The sequence below is a fragment of the Alligator sinensis genome, unplaced genomic scaffold, assembly GCF_000455745.1.
Source record: "Alligator sinensis unplaced genomic scaffold, ASM45574v1 scaffold20_1, whole genome shotgun sequence".
NCBI classification, from domain to species: domain Eukaryota; kingdom Metazoa; phylum Chordata; order Crocodylia; family Alligatoridae; genus Alligator; species Alligator sinensis.
This window is the reverse complement of record NW_005843291.1, coordinates 61,978-77,037: the sequence shown is the minus strand read 5'-3', so window position 1 is coordinate 77,037 and position 15,060 is coordinate 61,978. Positions and strand designations below refer to the sequence as shown.

Below are 15,060 nucleotides of genomic sequence, written 5' to 3'. Positions count from 1 at the left end.
CCAGCTACCGTCACTACTGCTGTCACTCATCCGGGAGGGCACCGGCGTGTGCCCCTGGATCCATGCTGGGTGGGGTGGGCTGGGGCCAGGCCTGTTCCCAGCAGAGCCTGGGGTGCAGGGTGGGTGGTGGCGCTGCTGGGAGCAGGAGGCTATGAGGGGGCTATGGTGAATTTTGGGGTGGCTGCAGCTCCCCCTATAGCTGCCTCCCAGTGGTGCTGCCTCTGTCCCACCCAGCCCAGGCTCTGCTGGGAGCAGGGCCCGGATTTGTGTGGGGTGGACTGGGACTGGGGCAGTTCCCAGCTGAGCCTGCCATACCCCCCCTCATAGCCGCCTGCTCCCAGTGGTGCTGCCACCCGCCCCACACCTCGTCTGGGCAGCCCAGGCTCTGTGGGGAACAGCTCTGGCTCCAGCCCACCCTGCCCAGTGCAGATCCCGGGGCACACGTCCCCCTGTGCCCTCCTGGATGACTACAAGTGACAGCAGCAGCAGTGAGAGCTAGCAGACGAGCTGCCAGGCCAGCTGGTTGTGGCAGTGGGAGCCACCTCCTTCCCCCCCCACACCTCTCTCATGTCCCCCAGATGACCCCTGCTCCATACCATGCCCCCCAGATGAGCTGCGGCTTCATTCCTGGCCCACCCTCCCCAACTGGGCACTGCTTGCCCCTGCCTCCCTCCCTCCTGGCGGGGCCTCGATCTGCCCCTCCATGTCCCTTCCCTCCCCCGCCCCTTCTCCTACCACACCAGACTTACTTGCTGCAGCCAGTGTATCAGATATTGCATTGGTATCGGCTGATTATGCCTCCTTAAATATCGGCTATTGGTATTGGTCTCAAAAATCCCTATTGGTGCGCACCTAATATTAAGGAGTGTAATCAGTCTCCAGTTTTTCAAGATTTCCTTCTCATTCTTGAAGAGTAAGATCACAATGTCTCTTGTAAAATCTTTCCCTGCCTATCTTGTCCTGCTATTTCCTCAAAAACTTCACTATATCCCTTCCTTACCCATGCCCAAAACTTCTCATAAAATTCCATAAGTAGTCCATATGCTCCTGGTGATTATTTTTAAGTGCTCTTCCACTTCCACTAAGCTTATCTTTTCTTCCACCATCATTGCTTCCTCTGATGCAAAATTACTTCTCCACTCAATAATGACAACAGTGCTGAGCATTTATACAGCAGCTGACGTAAGCCTAAGACACAGAATGAAGAGTGACTTATTACACTTTCATATATGAGTTACCAATATGGCAACAGAGCCCAGATTTCCTGACTTGTAGGGCCCATGGGCTATTGAAGCAGTATTTTAAGGACTGTAAAAGATGTATGTAAATTTACGTCATGCAAAGAACATCAAGAAGTCGTAAAGCTTGCCAACATTGAGCCATTTGGTTTTAAATAAAAGTGTGTTGAATTTTTATTAGACATTTAGAGCAGTAATTTCTCTTCAGTCTCTTCCAACAAAACCTTCTTTTTTTTCCTTCTTCTGATATAGCTACTCATAAAATCTTCTCATTGTCTCTAATGCCTCCTACTGCTTTTCCACCCAGGTACCACCTTCTTCCCACACTGCTTTTAGCTCAACCAAAAAGTGTCAGGAACATTCATAATTTTTTCCACCCAAGGTGCTTGTGCTAAAAACATTCTCTCTGAAGAATTCTTCCATCCTCTTCTTCACCATCATCCACTAGTCTCTGGTACTCTTAAAATATTTCTTCAGTGTCCTCCACCCCTCATACTGCCTCATGTATGTTGACATATCTCCTCATCTTGTAGCAGTTGCACATTTAACTCCCACATTCCCATCCTCTTACAGGGCTCTAACCAAGAGACAGTTCTGCTTTCAGCATCCAGTGATTGCTAAATGTCACAATTACAGTTTTTCTTCCTGATCTCTCTTTCTTTTGAAATGAACACGAAATCAATTCTTGATAGTTTCGTTTCACTGGGGTGAGTTTTAGTAAAAATTTTCTCCCCCGTCCACACATTTATTTAGTGACTCTTCTTTTATTATATTTGCTAACACTTTGGATGAACTGTCTAAAGTTCCATCTCCTCCTTCCCATGTTCGGTCACCTGCTTCTATTATGCAACTGAAGTCCTCCACTATTATCTGCTGTCTCTCTCCAACCACATTGTAGCAGGACACTAAGGTGCCTGCTACTGAGAGAGCCCAGAAGACTCCTCTGGTGCTGGTTGCCAGGGCAACGGGAGGCAGCAAACGACCCACACATGCCAGCGGTCAGCTGGCTATAAGGGGCAAAGCCTGGCTCTCATGGAGTGGGGGGGAGCTGAGACCAGAGGCAGTTCTCTACCGGCATCCAGGACAGAAGGAGCTCCCTGCCAGCAGCCAGAGAGAGAGAAGCTCCTGGAGCAATGATGCGAGAAGAAGCCTGACTGCAGGTACCGCTAGCAGGGTAAAGGGTAGCAGCTCCAAGATGTCTGAGCAATGTCATTACAGCCAGGTGGCTTAGGTTTAAGTTGTAACCAAGAGGCTTGAGTTTATGTTGCAGTTTATTTAACACTGGTGGTTTGGGTGAGGCTATAAGGGGATGGAGGAGGCCTCATAGGGGACTCATGGTAGAGTGAGGACCCCAGCCCCAGTGAGGGCACGGAGTTCGGGGGTACAGACCCCAGCTCCAGAGCAGAGCCCGTGAGAGAGGGCAACCTTGCAGAGGGAAGAGCCTGTGAGAGAGGGCAACCTTGCAGAGGGAAGAGCCCGGTGAGAGGGCAGCACTACAGAGAAGGCCCCAGGGTGGGCGCAGAGAGTCCCAAGAGAGGGGCAGCATTATGGAGAAGCCCCAGTGTGGGCGCAGAGAGCCCCAGAGAGAGGGGCAGCATTACGGAGAGGCCCCAGTGAGGGCCCGGAGAGCCCCAGGAGAGGGGCAGCATTACGGAGAAGCCCCAGTGAGAAGGGCAGCAGTACAGAGAAGGCCCTAGTGAGAAGGGTGGCGTACAGAGAAGGCCCGCAAGGGTTAGAGAGCCACGACACCCTCCCTATAAAAACAAACATCATCAAAGTCGTGGCGGGCGAGAATAGGAGGGTGCAAGTCTGAAGCTTGGCACAGTAGAGGAGGCAGCAAGGGCTAGCACGGCAACCCTGCCGTCCCTCCTGTTACACACACAAACTGCTACTTTTCTGAGCACAGCCTTCCTTCCCTCCCTCTCTGGTGGTGTGTATGTATATTGAATTCTGCTCCCCTGACTCATGGTATCATTTAGTTTGGTTTACCACTGATGATATCTTCCACCTGCTTTGCTTTCACTTCTGGATTCTTGAATAGTATTGCCATTAGTATAGCATAGTATAGTACACTGATAAAGATTTTCTTGGCTGATACTGATAGCCGATACCAACCAGCCATATCGGCCGATACTGATCCGATAACCAATCTGGTTACATGTGATGCCAGAGGCTGCTGGAGCGCACCAAAAAGAAAGGTTTATTTATGTCAGTATCAGTTGGCCTTTTATTTTTGATGACAGGAGCTTTTTTCATTCTTTCCTTACAAAATTAATGTTTTGGCTTTTCTGCACTGTTTTGCAGCACTCGGGTAAAATGGACGAAAACAGATTTGTAGCTGTTACCAGTACAAATGCAGCTAAAATCTTTAACTTGTACCCGAGGAAGGGAAGAATTGCTGTGGGTTCTGATGCTGACATCGTCATTTGGGACCCCAAAGCTACAAGGTAGGATCTGAGCGGGTAAATCTGGTCTACCCAAACTTAATGTAGGAGAGGAAATCTGAATATATTTGTAGTAGTAAAACAGAACAGTGGGTTAATGTTCCATTTTAACAATGCTCTACATCCATTGTTTGCAGGCTCTTTGGCTCTTACAGTAGTTTAAGAGGAGGTCTTTGACTTCCAGAGCAACTGCTAGTTCTGGACTGCTCACTATATACAAAAATAAAGTTTGCCCGTTACACATTCTGGTGCCTCAAAATAAAAATTTTTTATATTAAGTGCTAATACTATGGTAAGTGCAAATTCATTTCAACCCTCTTATCATAAATATCACATTCTTTTCTAGACAGTGGCCCCCTTTCAACAATTGGTGAGAGGTCCCTCCACCCCAACTTAATCTGTAATCTGGTGATTTAGGGCACTTCCGTGGAACTGCTAGATTTCAGCCTCTTCATGCTGAGGACGCCATTAAACTTGGGTCTTTCTCACTTCCTCAGCAAGTGCCTTCATGACCAGCCCAGTGATTCTCAATCAGGATGCCACAGCATCTGGTGGTGCCTTGAAATCCTTTCAAGGTTGCCATGCAATGTTGGCACTATTAGGTGTGCAAAAGTGAAAAGATAAACCCAGAGATTTCAAACAGGAATCCATAATGTCAGAAACATTCTGACTTGTGGTCTTTCTGGGTGGCCTTGGCTAATGTGTCTGCTCCAGCTGAGCAGGGAGCCTGGGCCACTGCAGGCATGTGGCTGCATTTCCAGAATAAAATATATCTGCTAACTTGCTCATTGGTTCAATCAGCACAGTTGAGACTAACCTGCCAAGATTGAATTGATTCAGCCTCAGGTTTTTTGACTGCCTATACTTAGACATTAACAAACGGTGAGTAGCACCACTATAAGCCATGCTTTAATTGTAAAGAATAGTTTTTTGTTGCAAAAAGGGACAATTTCAGATGTGTATATTCAAAAGAATGTTCAGTTGACACCTCAGAATTATAGGGAGACTCCAAATTTTGTGAAAAGGAAAGGATTAAGATACCTGTCTTTTTAGCATTCCCTATTTTGCCAGCGTAAGGACCCACTCTGCCCCATACGCTGTCTATTGTGAGTTCCACTAACTGTGAATATCACTTGCCTCTTCCCACGCACTGTAAAATGAATGTGGGCACCTAGCTCAGGGATGAGGATTCCATTCCCAGAGTCGCATGCCTACAGGTTAGGTGTTGCTGCGCCAAGTGTCACAACATTTGAGTCTCTCGGTGGATATAGCTTCAGATCACCAAATCCCACCAAATCTTACCTTCAGAAAGAGTGCTGTCACAGTAAGGCTACATTTCACATTTATCTTGAGTTGTACAATATTGGGAGTCTCTTAAAGCTCCAACTCATAGAATCAAGAGAGAATCTCATGCTTTCTTCTTAGAATGGTTAAGTTTTGCAAAGAAGGGCTTCAAAATATGACCTGAGTGTACCCTAAATGCTTAGACATCAAAAGGCAAAGAAAAGTCCAAGTCTGCGGATGAGACAAAACTGTCAGGAGAAGTGGACACACCGGAGGCAGGGAACAACTACAAGCAGACCTGGACAGGTTGGACATATGGGCAGAAAACAACAGAATGCAATTCAACAAGGAGAAATGCAAAATGCTGCACCTAGGGAGGAAAAATGTCCAGCATACCTACTGCCTAGGGAATGACCTGCTTGGTGGCACGGAAGCAGAAAGGGATCTTGGAGTCCTAGTGGACTCCAAGATGAACATGAGTCGGCAGTGTGACGAAGCCATCAGAAAAGCCAATGGCACTTTATCGTGCATCAGCAGATGCATGACGAATAGGTCCAAGGAGATGATAATTCCCCTCTATCGGGCGCTGGTCAGACCGCAGTTGGAGTACTGCATGCAGTTTTGAGCGCCGCACTTCAAGAGGGATGTGGATAACCTGGAGAGGGTCCAGAGAAGGGCCACTCGTATGGTTAGGGGCTTGCAGGCCAAGCCCTACGAGGAGAGACTAGGGCACCTGGACCTCTTCAGCCTCCGCAAGAGAAGGTTGAGAGGCGACCTTGTGGCTGCCTATAAGTTCATCATGAGGGCACAGAAGGGAATTGGTGAGGTTTTATTCACCAAGGCACCCCCGGGGGTTACAAGAAATAATGGCCACAAGCTAGCAGAGAGCAGATTTAGATTGGACATTAGGAGGAACTTCTTCACAGTTAGAGTGGCCAAGGTCTGCAAGAGAAGGTTAGATAGGCATCTAGCTGGGGTCATCTAAACCCAGCACTCTTTCCTGCCTATGCAGGGGGTCGGACTCGATGATCTATTGAGGTCCCTTCCGACCCTAACATCTATGAATCTATGAAAAAGAATTCAGAAGTTTCTTGTTCAAGAATCTTGGGTCAAAAAGAAGGTCACAATCTTATGAGATGTGGGGCAGACTTTTATGGGTTTGAATGCTTGGTGTTGACAGAATGGTTACAGTATACACATTACAAGTGGCAAAATCCCATTAGCACAATATAAAAATCCTTTAGGGCATAGGTACGTGCCATGGGGCTTACTTCAGTTTAATTTTCCCTAAATTGAAGTGGTGGGCCTTTAAAAACACTGCTTCAATTTAGGGCAGAGTAAACCCCCATGTCGTGTACACAAGGGTCGGGCCTGGCCCTCAGCTGCCTCTCTGGCAGCGGGGAGGGAAGGGTTAGCTGCTGGCAGGCTGAGCAGTTCCTGAGCTACAGGGGGAGGGGGCTGGCGCTTCCCCCTGCGGCAGTGGCGCCACCCCCAGGAGGCACCTGCCTGCAAGCACCTGGCCTGAGCAGTCCCAGAGGGCACCACAGTTGTGGAGGGAAGCACTGCGCTCCCACGCAGCTCAGGCAGGCTTCAGGGAGAAGAAGAGAAAAAAAAAGATCAGGCTTCTTGCTTTTTTTTTTTTTCTTTTTTCCCCTTCAGTGGAGCCTGCCTGCACAGGCTGCCACTGGGCTGCCTGCATAGCCCTTGAGATGCACCGGGCCCATTGCTTCCCTCCGCAGCAAACTAAACCACCTCAGAGATGTTTTATTTTGCTGTATCCCAAAGTCATTTAACATGCATTACACCACTGACGCGTGCAAACAGCCCGCCATTAAAGCACATTATGCTGCCAACACATGCAAACAGCTGCACCACTAAAGCGGTGCAAAAGGGCATTAAGCTACTTTAAAGGCCAATTTTGTGGCATGTAGAAATGGACTTAGGCTTCTGTTTTGCTGAAAACATGGGGGTTACTGTTTAAAAACCTAAATTGTATGGAAGTCCCTACTCTCTTTGAATTGCCTGGTTAGAGCAGAGCTCCCATAGGGTGCCATGGACTCTGTCAAAAGTTTCTTTTAGTTTATTTTACTCGCCATCTCCCATTTACTTAGCATGAAAGCCCACACTCCAGTGTATCTCTTCTCCTATGTACTTAATAAACATACTTATGCTTGTGTACTTTAAGCTTTCTGGCATCATGAGCAAAACACATTCTGAGATCCCGGCTGTGAGTTGTTTCAGGAGAGTGAAGCTGTGATCTCTGCTGAGGAACCTGGTTGCTGCTCTTCTGAGTAACTGGAACATGAGGAATCCCAAAGTTAAACTATTGTTTCCAGTTTGCTTTGTCCAGCCCCTAAAATTATTCATGTTTTCTCCATTTCTCTCCAGCACATTTCTGCCTGCTTTAATTGCCTTTTGTCATAAGTTTGGGCTCCAATTTACTGATATGTTTTCAAGCAGCAAACTTCTGTTTCCTTGTGGAACAGACACATTTTCAATTCAAATTTTTGTTTGCAGTCTGATCCTACTCCCATTGCTTGCAACTGGAATTGTAATTTTAACTTTGACTTCAGTAGAAGCAAGGTTGTCATTTGTAGTGGTGTGTTAAATATATCAATAAGTACAGATAGTGCTAAGCGTTTTTAGTGCTACTAGTGACATTGTTGTACGTTCCACCAAAAATCCTGAAGAGGGCATGCATGAGCTACAAGAAAAACTAAGCTCACAAACTTCAACCACTTAATACACAAGGATCAAACAGCCTTTTGTGCTTTGTTGCATTTGGCAATGGTTTGACATTTCCCTTATTCCTCTTATTCATTCATTTTGTTGCCAGCATATTTAAAGCCAAACATTCAGCATTGTATATATATATCCATCCAGTCCTTGCATTTGGAGGTAGTGGTGCTGTAATCTCAAAATGCCTGATGATTGCAGTCTAAAGAACTGCACAAGTGCTGCTGATACATCACTGTAGGGAACTGGGGGGAGGAGGTCTGTTGTGGAGATCTGACATCCCTCTGAAGGATTGAGAGACAGGGGGAAAAACCAAAAAAAAAGCATGAGATCAGGTGAATTGGCCTTACTGTGTCACTGCACAGTAGCAGCAAAGTGTGTTGTTTCTGTACATTGTAACTGTCTCTTCCCCTTTAGGTTATAAGAATCTAGGGGATTCAGCCTGATAGCTCAGTGATCTAGTAGCTGTTGCAGTTGGCACAGGTTCCCATTTCCATCATTCTGCCCATTTAGCCAAGACCTTTGTTGTAAGGGTCCCTTTCACATTGAGATCCTTGGACTCTTTCTGTAGGAATCACTATTGTTTGTGCAAAAAAGCAGTGCACTGTGGTGCACAGTTCTCAATTGTGTGCAAGTATTTCAAGATCCTGTTGTACTAGCTTTCAAGACCTCTGTGCAGTGTGAGCAGAGAAATGTTAAATATACAAACTCATTAGGAAATATCTTAGAAAAGATAAGTTAAAAGTTACTTGAAAGCTCCAGGAAGAAGTAGTAGTTTAGCTTTTGCAAAGTTAGACATTTTTAAGAGCTTATCTAGTTAGGTATTTCTTGAACCCTACATAGATGCTAAAGGATCTGACACCTTATTCATGTGGTCCAGGATGCATTCCTGTAGACCCCAACACAACACTGCACATGATTGCAGGTATGCTTTGTGAGAGACCTTTGAGAAAACATGCGTGCATACTCACCATACTTGTTTAGTTCATTCTTTGACCAAGAACATGGGATACATTTCATTACAACCTTCCAGCTTGCTCCCTGAGTCAAAATGCATCCTAGCAATAAAGCAGTGAAACAAAAGCAGTCAGTGATTCCATCCAAAGGAGAGAGTGGGGCAGGGCAGGCTGCGTGTGTATGCAGGATGTGCCGGGGTATGCACAAATGAACATAATCTCACCTGACCTGTAGCTGGCACCTTTTCTGCCCGAGAGACACTGGCAGGCAGCATTTTCTAGACCTCATTTCAGGGAGGCAAAGCAAGGAATCTGAATGCTGCAGCAACAAAGGGTCAATCCTGCAAAGGGCTGAGTACCACCTTTAAGATCAATGGGGAAAGTCCTGAGCATTTCAATGGAAATGCTTAGTTCCTTGTGTGTTCAGACATGAAGGGCTTCATCAAAAACCTACTGAAATTGACTGAAAACTTTCCATTGACTTCAGTAGGCTTGGGATACAACCCAAACTGCCTATGGCATTGAACAGCAAAACAGTTGTTCCAATTTAAAAGGAAAGGCTCACTTGAAAGCCTGTATTAGTTCATCCTGTGTGAATGCATAGTGTCTACTCCTACCCCGCTTTAACTGAATCTCAGCTGACTCAGCTTATCTTGGAAGGAAACAGCAGCTGAATTACCTGAATTTAGCTTCCACTCACTGAGAGAAAGCAGATGCATAAACAGTTGTAACAGGTCAGTCATTCCCTTTCCCACCCACACGTTTCATAGGATTGGTTCATCTGTCCACACCCAGTGTGCGTATTTGATATTGATGGGCAAATGCAGAATTGTAACTTTTCCTGTCTTTTCTCTTTTTCTCCCCAGCAAGTCTTATGTTTCTCTTTTTCTCTGAATTAGTTTCCACACGTCTTTTATGCAGGTACAGGGCTCTCTACTTTTCTTTCTTTTTTCTCTTTTCCATTTTATCTCCTGCCTTCCTCCCAGCATATCCCACACCCAGCCCATCTCCATTATGAGTGATTGGAAACAGAATTTCTGTGGCTAAGCAGTTGATTTCCTTATCCTAATGAGAAACACTTTCATCCCTTGCTCCTCTTTAAATTAAATGTTTTAAAGAAGTGCAATTACATAAGATTCAGTTCCTCAGCAAAGTCATTCTGAACACCGATCTTCCAAATGCTGATTTTTCTACTTATTCTCACAGCTTCTTTCCTCTTGGTTTATACCATCTACATCTCTCATCAGTGTTATCTGCTTTCCTGATTGAAGAAAATTTTCTTTTTGGGAATGTCTTTAAAAAGCTTGTGATTTGTGTATGCAAATATTTATACATTGGTATGTGGGGGTTTGTAACTGCAATAGCAAACCAAGTATTTTTTTGCTTTCTAGTTTGCATTCTAGGCATATAACAAGCCTTTTTCATGCAGACCTTAGGTCTTTGGGTTTTTTAGAAATCTGTCTGTCTAGTGTTCATGTAGCTTTACCTAATAATCTTTACAAAGGAGGGGGGGCAGCTTTGGGCTGTAGCAGAAGAGAAACCTGCAAGATTTGCTTTCTGCTGGATTTCAGCAAAATAAACTGGCAATGTGGCTAGCTGGCTTCATAGAGTATGCTAAGGGAGCTATGAGGAATCATGCATAAAGTGCACTGGGAGAAAAGAGAAGATGCTCCACCCAGATGCTGGTTTTCTATAAAAGCTCCCGGGTGAGAAAAAGCAATTGTTTTCTCTTGGGCAGTTAATGTTGAGTCAGTGCTACTTTAGCTGTCATTACTTCCACATCATCACTTAGATGTTCAGTTCTAAAATCTACTCCTTCCAGCTACTGAGACACAGAGCAACTAATCTTGCCTTTAGGAAGGAAATGCCTCCATGTTTCCCTTGTCTTGGATTTTCAAAGGAGCCAAAGGGTGTTAGAAACCTTATTCCCTTTGAAAGACAATAGTAGTTTTGCACTCCAATCTCTTAAATTCCTTTGAAAATACTAATGTTAGGCTACTGAAACACTAATGAAAGATCAACTCTAGAGTCAAATGCAGTTGAACGCTCATGTTCTCTTTTTGTCAGCACAACCTCATTCCCATATGTGTATTAGAGTACATGGCTCCTCAAAATAAACACTGCGTTGCTAGTTTTACTTCCTTCTACATTATGCTCCTGCATTATATTAACACATTGTTTACACTCAAAACTCAACCCAGGCCAAAATGGTAACCAAAATATTTTAATGACACAACCTGGTCATCCTACCACCTGTGGGCAGATCTAGAATTTTGAAAGGGAGAGTGCTGAGAGTGAGGTGCATGACCACATAGGAAACAATATATATTTTTCTCCAGTTAAAAAGAAACTAAAAGCTTTACTAATATGCCAGGGAGCTAGGTCTGTTTTGCAAAAGAAACAAATATAGCTTCATTATAATGAGTTAAAAACAATCTGCAGGGCTGTGAAATAGGAGTTTCATTACCAAGAGCAGCTAACAGACAGCAGAATTGCAGAATGAAGGATAGTTTGATTGGTGGAACATCAAAACCATTAAAAAGAAGAGAGGGTCATTGACACGAGTGGAATGAAGAGTTTAGAAGGGATCATGTAGATTATAATGAGCCATTAAGTTAACTGACTCTGGCACTGCCAAGCAGTTGGTTTTAAACTTTGGGTGGACCAGGAATCAAAGAGGTGTGCAGGTGATACCACTTGAGAGAGCAGCACATCCACTGAAGACCTCAAATAGGCCTTACCAGGAGATGGCTGCTTTGTTGATTGTCTGTATAGGGTTAGTTTTTACTCTAGCACTTTCTATATTTGACTAATCTGAGGTCCTTTGTGAAATTTCAAATTCAAATATCATTCAGGGGTATTATTTTGGGTGTAGGTATAAAATACTTCCTTCCCAGAATACAAAAGAGATGGATGCAAGGTGCTACACCTCAGGAGAAATAATAAAAAATACAAATACGAAATGGATGATAGCAGGATGGAGAAGGATCCGGGAGTCTTGATAGATCATAGACTCAACATAAGTCTTTACCGTGATGTAGTCACACAAAAGGCAAATGCAGATTTGGGATGTATCAACAGGAACATTAGGTGCAAGACACTGGTGCTTATAGTGCCACTGTACTTGGCACTAGCTAGACTCCATCTAGAGTATTGTGTGCAGTTTTGGGCTCCACATTTTAAAAAAGAAGTGGAGAAGTTACAGCAGATCCAGAGGCAGGGGGCAAAAATAATAAAGCGCTTGGAAGGAAAGTCATATGAGGAAAGGTTGAAGGAGCTACGCATGCTCATCTTGTAGAAAATGTACTGTAAAGGGAATGTGATAGCTGTCTTCAAACACTTGAAGAAATGCCATAAAGAAGAGGGAAAAAACTTTTTTGGTCTCACTGCAAAGAATAGGGCTGGGGCCCATGGCTTGAGGTTGCAGCAAATTAATTTTAGGTTAAATATCAGGAAAAACTTTTTCACTGTTAGAACAGTGAGGCAGTGGAATGGACTGCCTAGGGAAGTTGTTGAATCTCCATCATTGAACATGTTCAAGGCATTGGTCAGGGATGATATACGCTAGCTATGCCTATGTTCTACTGTGAGTATTTCCCATGATTTTGGGCTTTACTGCTTGTACATTCATAGATTCATAGAAGTAGGGTTGGAAGGGACCTTGTAGATCATCAAGTCTGACCCCCTGCCTTGGGCAGGAGAGAAAACCGGGCTCAAATGACCCCAGCCAGGTAGACATCAAGCCTCCTCTTAAAGACCCCCAGGGTAGAAGCCAGCACCACTTCCTTGGAAGTTGGTTCCAGATCCTAGCCACCCTGACTGTGAAGTAGTGCCTTTGGATGTCTAGTCTAAACCTACTCTCTAACAATTTGTGGCCATTATTCCTTGTTACCCTGGGGGGTGCTAGGGGGAACAGGGTCTCACCCAAACCCTGCTGGTCCCCCCTGGTGAGTTTATAGACGGTCACCAGGTCCCCCCTCAGCCTTCTCCTGTGAAGGCTGAACAGGTTAAGGTCACAGAGGGTCTGCCCTGCTGTCCACGGATCATGTGGGTGGCCCTCCTCTGGACCCTGTCAATGCTGTCCACATCCCTCCTGAAGTGCGGCACCCAGAACTGAGCACAGTACTCCAGCTGCAGCCTGACCAATGTCACACAGAGGGGAAGGATCACCTCCTTGGCCCTGCTTGAGATGCATCAATGGATGCATGACAAGGTACAGTTAGCCCTACTGACTGTGACCTTGCATTGTGGGCCCATATTCATCTTGGATTCAATAATGACTCCAAGATCTCTTTCTGCCACCGTGCTTTCGAGAAGGGAGTTTCCCAGCTTATAAGTGCGCTGCTGGTTCCCACTGCCCAAGTGCAGCACCCTGCACTTGTCCATATTGAAACCCAGCATATTTTTGCCACCCCTGTAACCTGTCCAGGTCCTGCTGTAAACTGTCCTTCCCTACTAGCGTACCCACCTCACCCCAAATCTTGGTATCATCAGCAAATTTAAATAGGCTGCTTTTTACCCTGCCGTCCAAGTCACTAATAAAGAAATTGAACAGTGCGGGCCCAAGGACCAAGCCCTGGGGGACTCCACTGCACACTTCCCTCCAGGTCGAAAAAGACCCGTCCACCACCACTCTCTGAGTACGACCCTTCAGCCAATTTGCAACCCATCTGACTGTGTAGGCATCGATGCCACAGTCACCTAGTTTTTTGATGAGATTGGGGTGGGAGACGGTGTCAAAGGCCTTGCTGAAGTCCAGAAAGACTACATCCACTGCAACTCCTGCATCCAGTGCTTTTGTGACCTGATTGTAGAAGGCCATCAGGTTGGTCTGACAGGACCTGCCCCTAATGAAACTATGCTGGTTGCCCCTGAGCATCATCCCCGATGCCGGCCCATCACAGATGTGCTCCTTGATCTTCTCAAAGAGTTTCCCCAGGATTGAAGTAAGACTAATGGGTTATAGTTACCTGGATCCTCTCTCTTCCCTTTTTTTGAAGATGGGGACCACGCTGGCTTTCTTCTAGTCATCTGGCACCTGGCCAGAGCACCACAAGTGTTCATAAAGCCGTGCCAGGGCCCCCACAATAACCCCTGCCAATTCCGTCAACATCCTGGGGTGGAGAGCATCTGGACCTGCTGATCTGAACACATCCAGCCCCTCCAGAAGCTCTCTAACCCAGTCCTCCCCGACCTTAGGCCTGGTGGCATTTCTTCTGAGTCTGTCTGGAATCCTGGTCCGGGAGTCCCAGTCCCTGCACAGGAAAATGGAGGTGAAGAATTTGTTAAAGAGGTCTGCTTTCTCCTCTGGTGCAACCACCAGATTGCCAAGCATATCCTGCAGGGGCCCCACATTACCCAGTGCCTTCTTCATTCTCCCTATATATTTGAAAAAGGACTTTTTATTATCTTGGATCCTTGATGCTAGCCCTAGCTCTGTATCTGCCTTAGCTTTTCTAACAGCCCCCCTACAGACCCAAGTGGTGGAGGTATACTCCTCTTTGGTGATAGCCCCTCCCTTCCACCAGATGTACGCCTCCTTTTTGGCAATCAGGCATTCATGAATGCCCTTGGTGAGCCAGGGGGGCTTTTGGGCACTCTTGCCCCCCTTGCTTCTTGTTGGCATTGTCACCCCTTGGGCTCTGAGTATTCTCTCCTTAATGGGGCTGGGAGGAACCCAGCATCCTGCCCTGGCCAGGTGGCATCCCCTTGCAGGCATGGTGGCTGTGCCCCATCTCTGTAGAGCTGCGTAGGTCAGACCGGACCCCACCGTGGGTGCTGCTGGGCACCCCCACTCACCCATGAGCTAGCTGCAGCATGAGCCCACGGAGCCCCAGGGCAGCCCCACTTCCTGCCTGGCCCCTGCTTCCCAAGGGGCCAGCTGGGCTAGCTTGCCTGTGGTGCCTCCCCCATGTCTGCTTCTCCGCATGCCTCCCAGGCCCTGCCCTGGTGCTGCCACCACCCGGGTGGGACAGGGCATCCATCTGCCCAAGTCCCAGCCAGGCCCAAGACTTGCCCACCTGCTGAGAGCATCCAGCTCAGCAGCCCTGTGCAGCGCCTGCCCAGGCCCTGCCACCACCTACCTGCAGCTTCCCTCCAGGGGCCGGGCTGGGCTGGGGCGCACACCCTGGGGACAGGGGGCATGGTCAACAGAACACAGACCGTGTCCCTGCCTGTATTCTCCTGACTCCACCCCTGGCACGTGCCACAGCACTGGGGCCTGTTACTGCTCTGGAGAGCCCAGAGTAGCAACTTAAAAAAAAAATTTTCTTTTAAACAATTTTCTCTCATACCTCCTGGCGTGCCGGGGAAAATGTCTCCGTGCCACTAATTGGCACGTATGCCAGGGGTTGCCTATCGTTTTGCTACAGTGATCAGCCAATAGTGGGTAGGAGAGGGGGC

The 15,060-nt window shown here is 46.6% G+C and overlaps 1 protein-coding gene across 1 annotated transcript in view; it reads left to right on the top strand.

Annotated features, from left to right (window-relative positions):
• The window catches only part of DPYS (dihydropyrimidinase), a 61,766-nt gene that overhangs the window by 33,859 nt on the left and 12,847 nt on the right, over window positions 1–15,060 (top strand). The window contains exon 7 of the mRNA XM_006038229.3: window positions 3,543–3,685. Within this exon, the coding sequence (XP_006038291.1) occupies window positions 3,543–3,685 (143 nt within the window). The remainder of the gene's footprint in view (window positions 1–3,542; window positions 3,686–15,060) is intronic.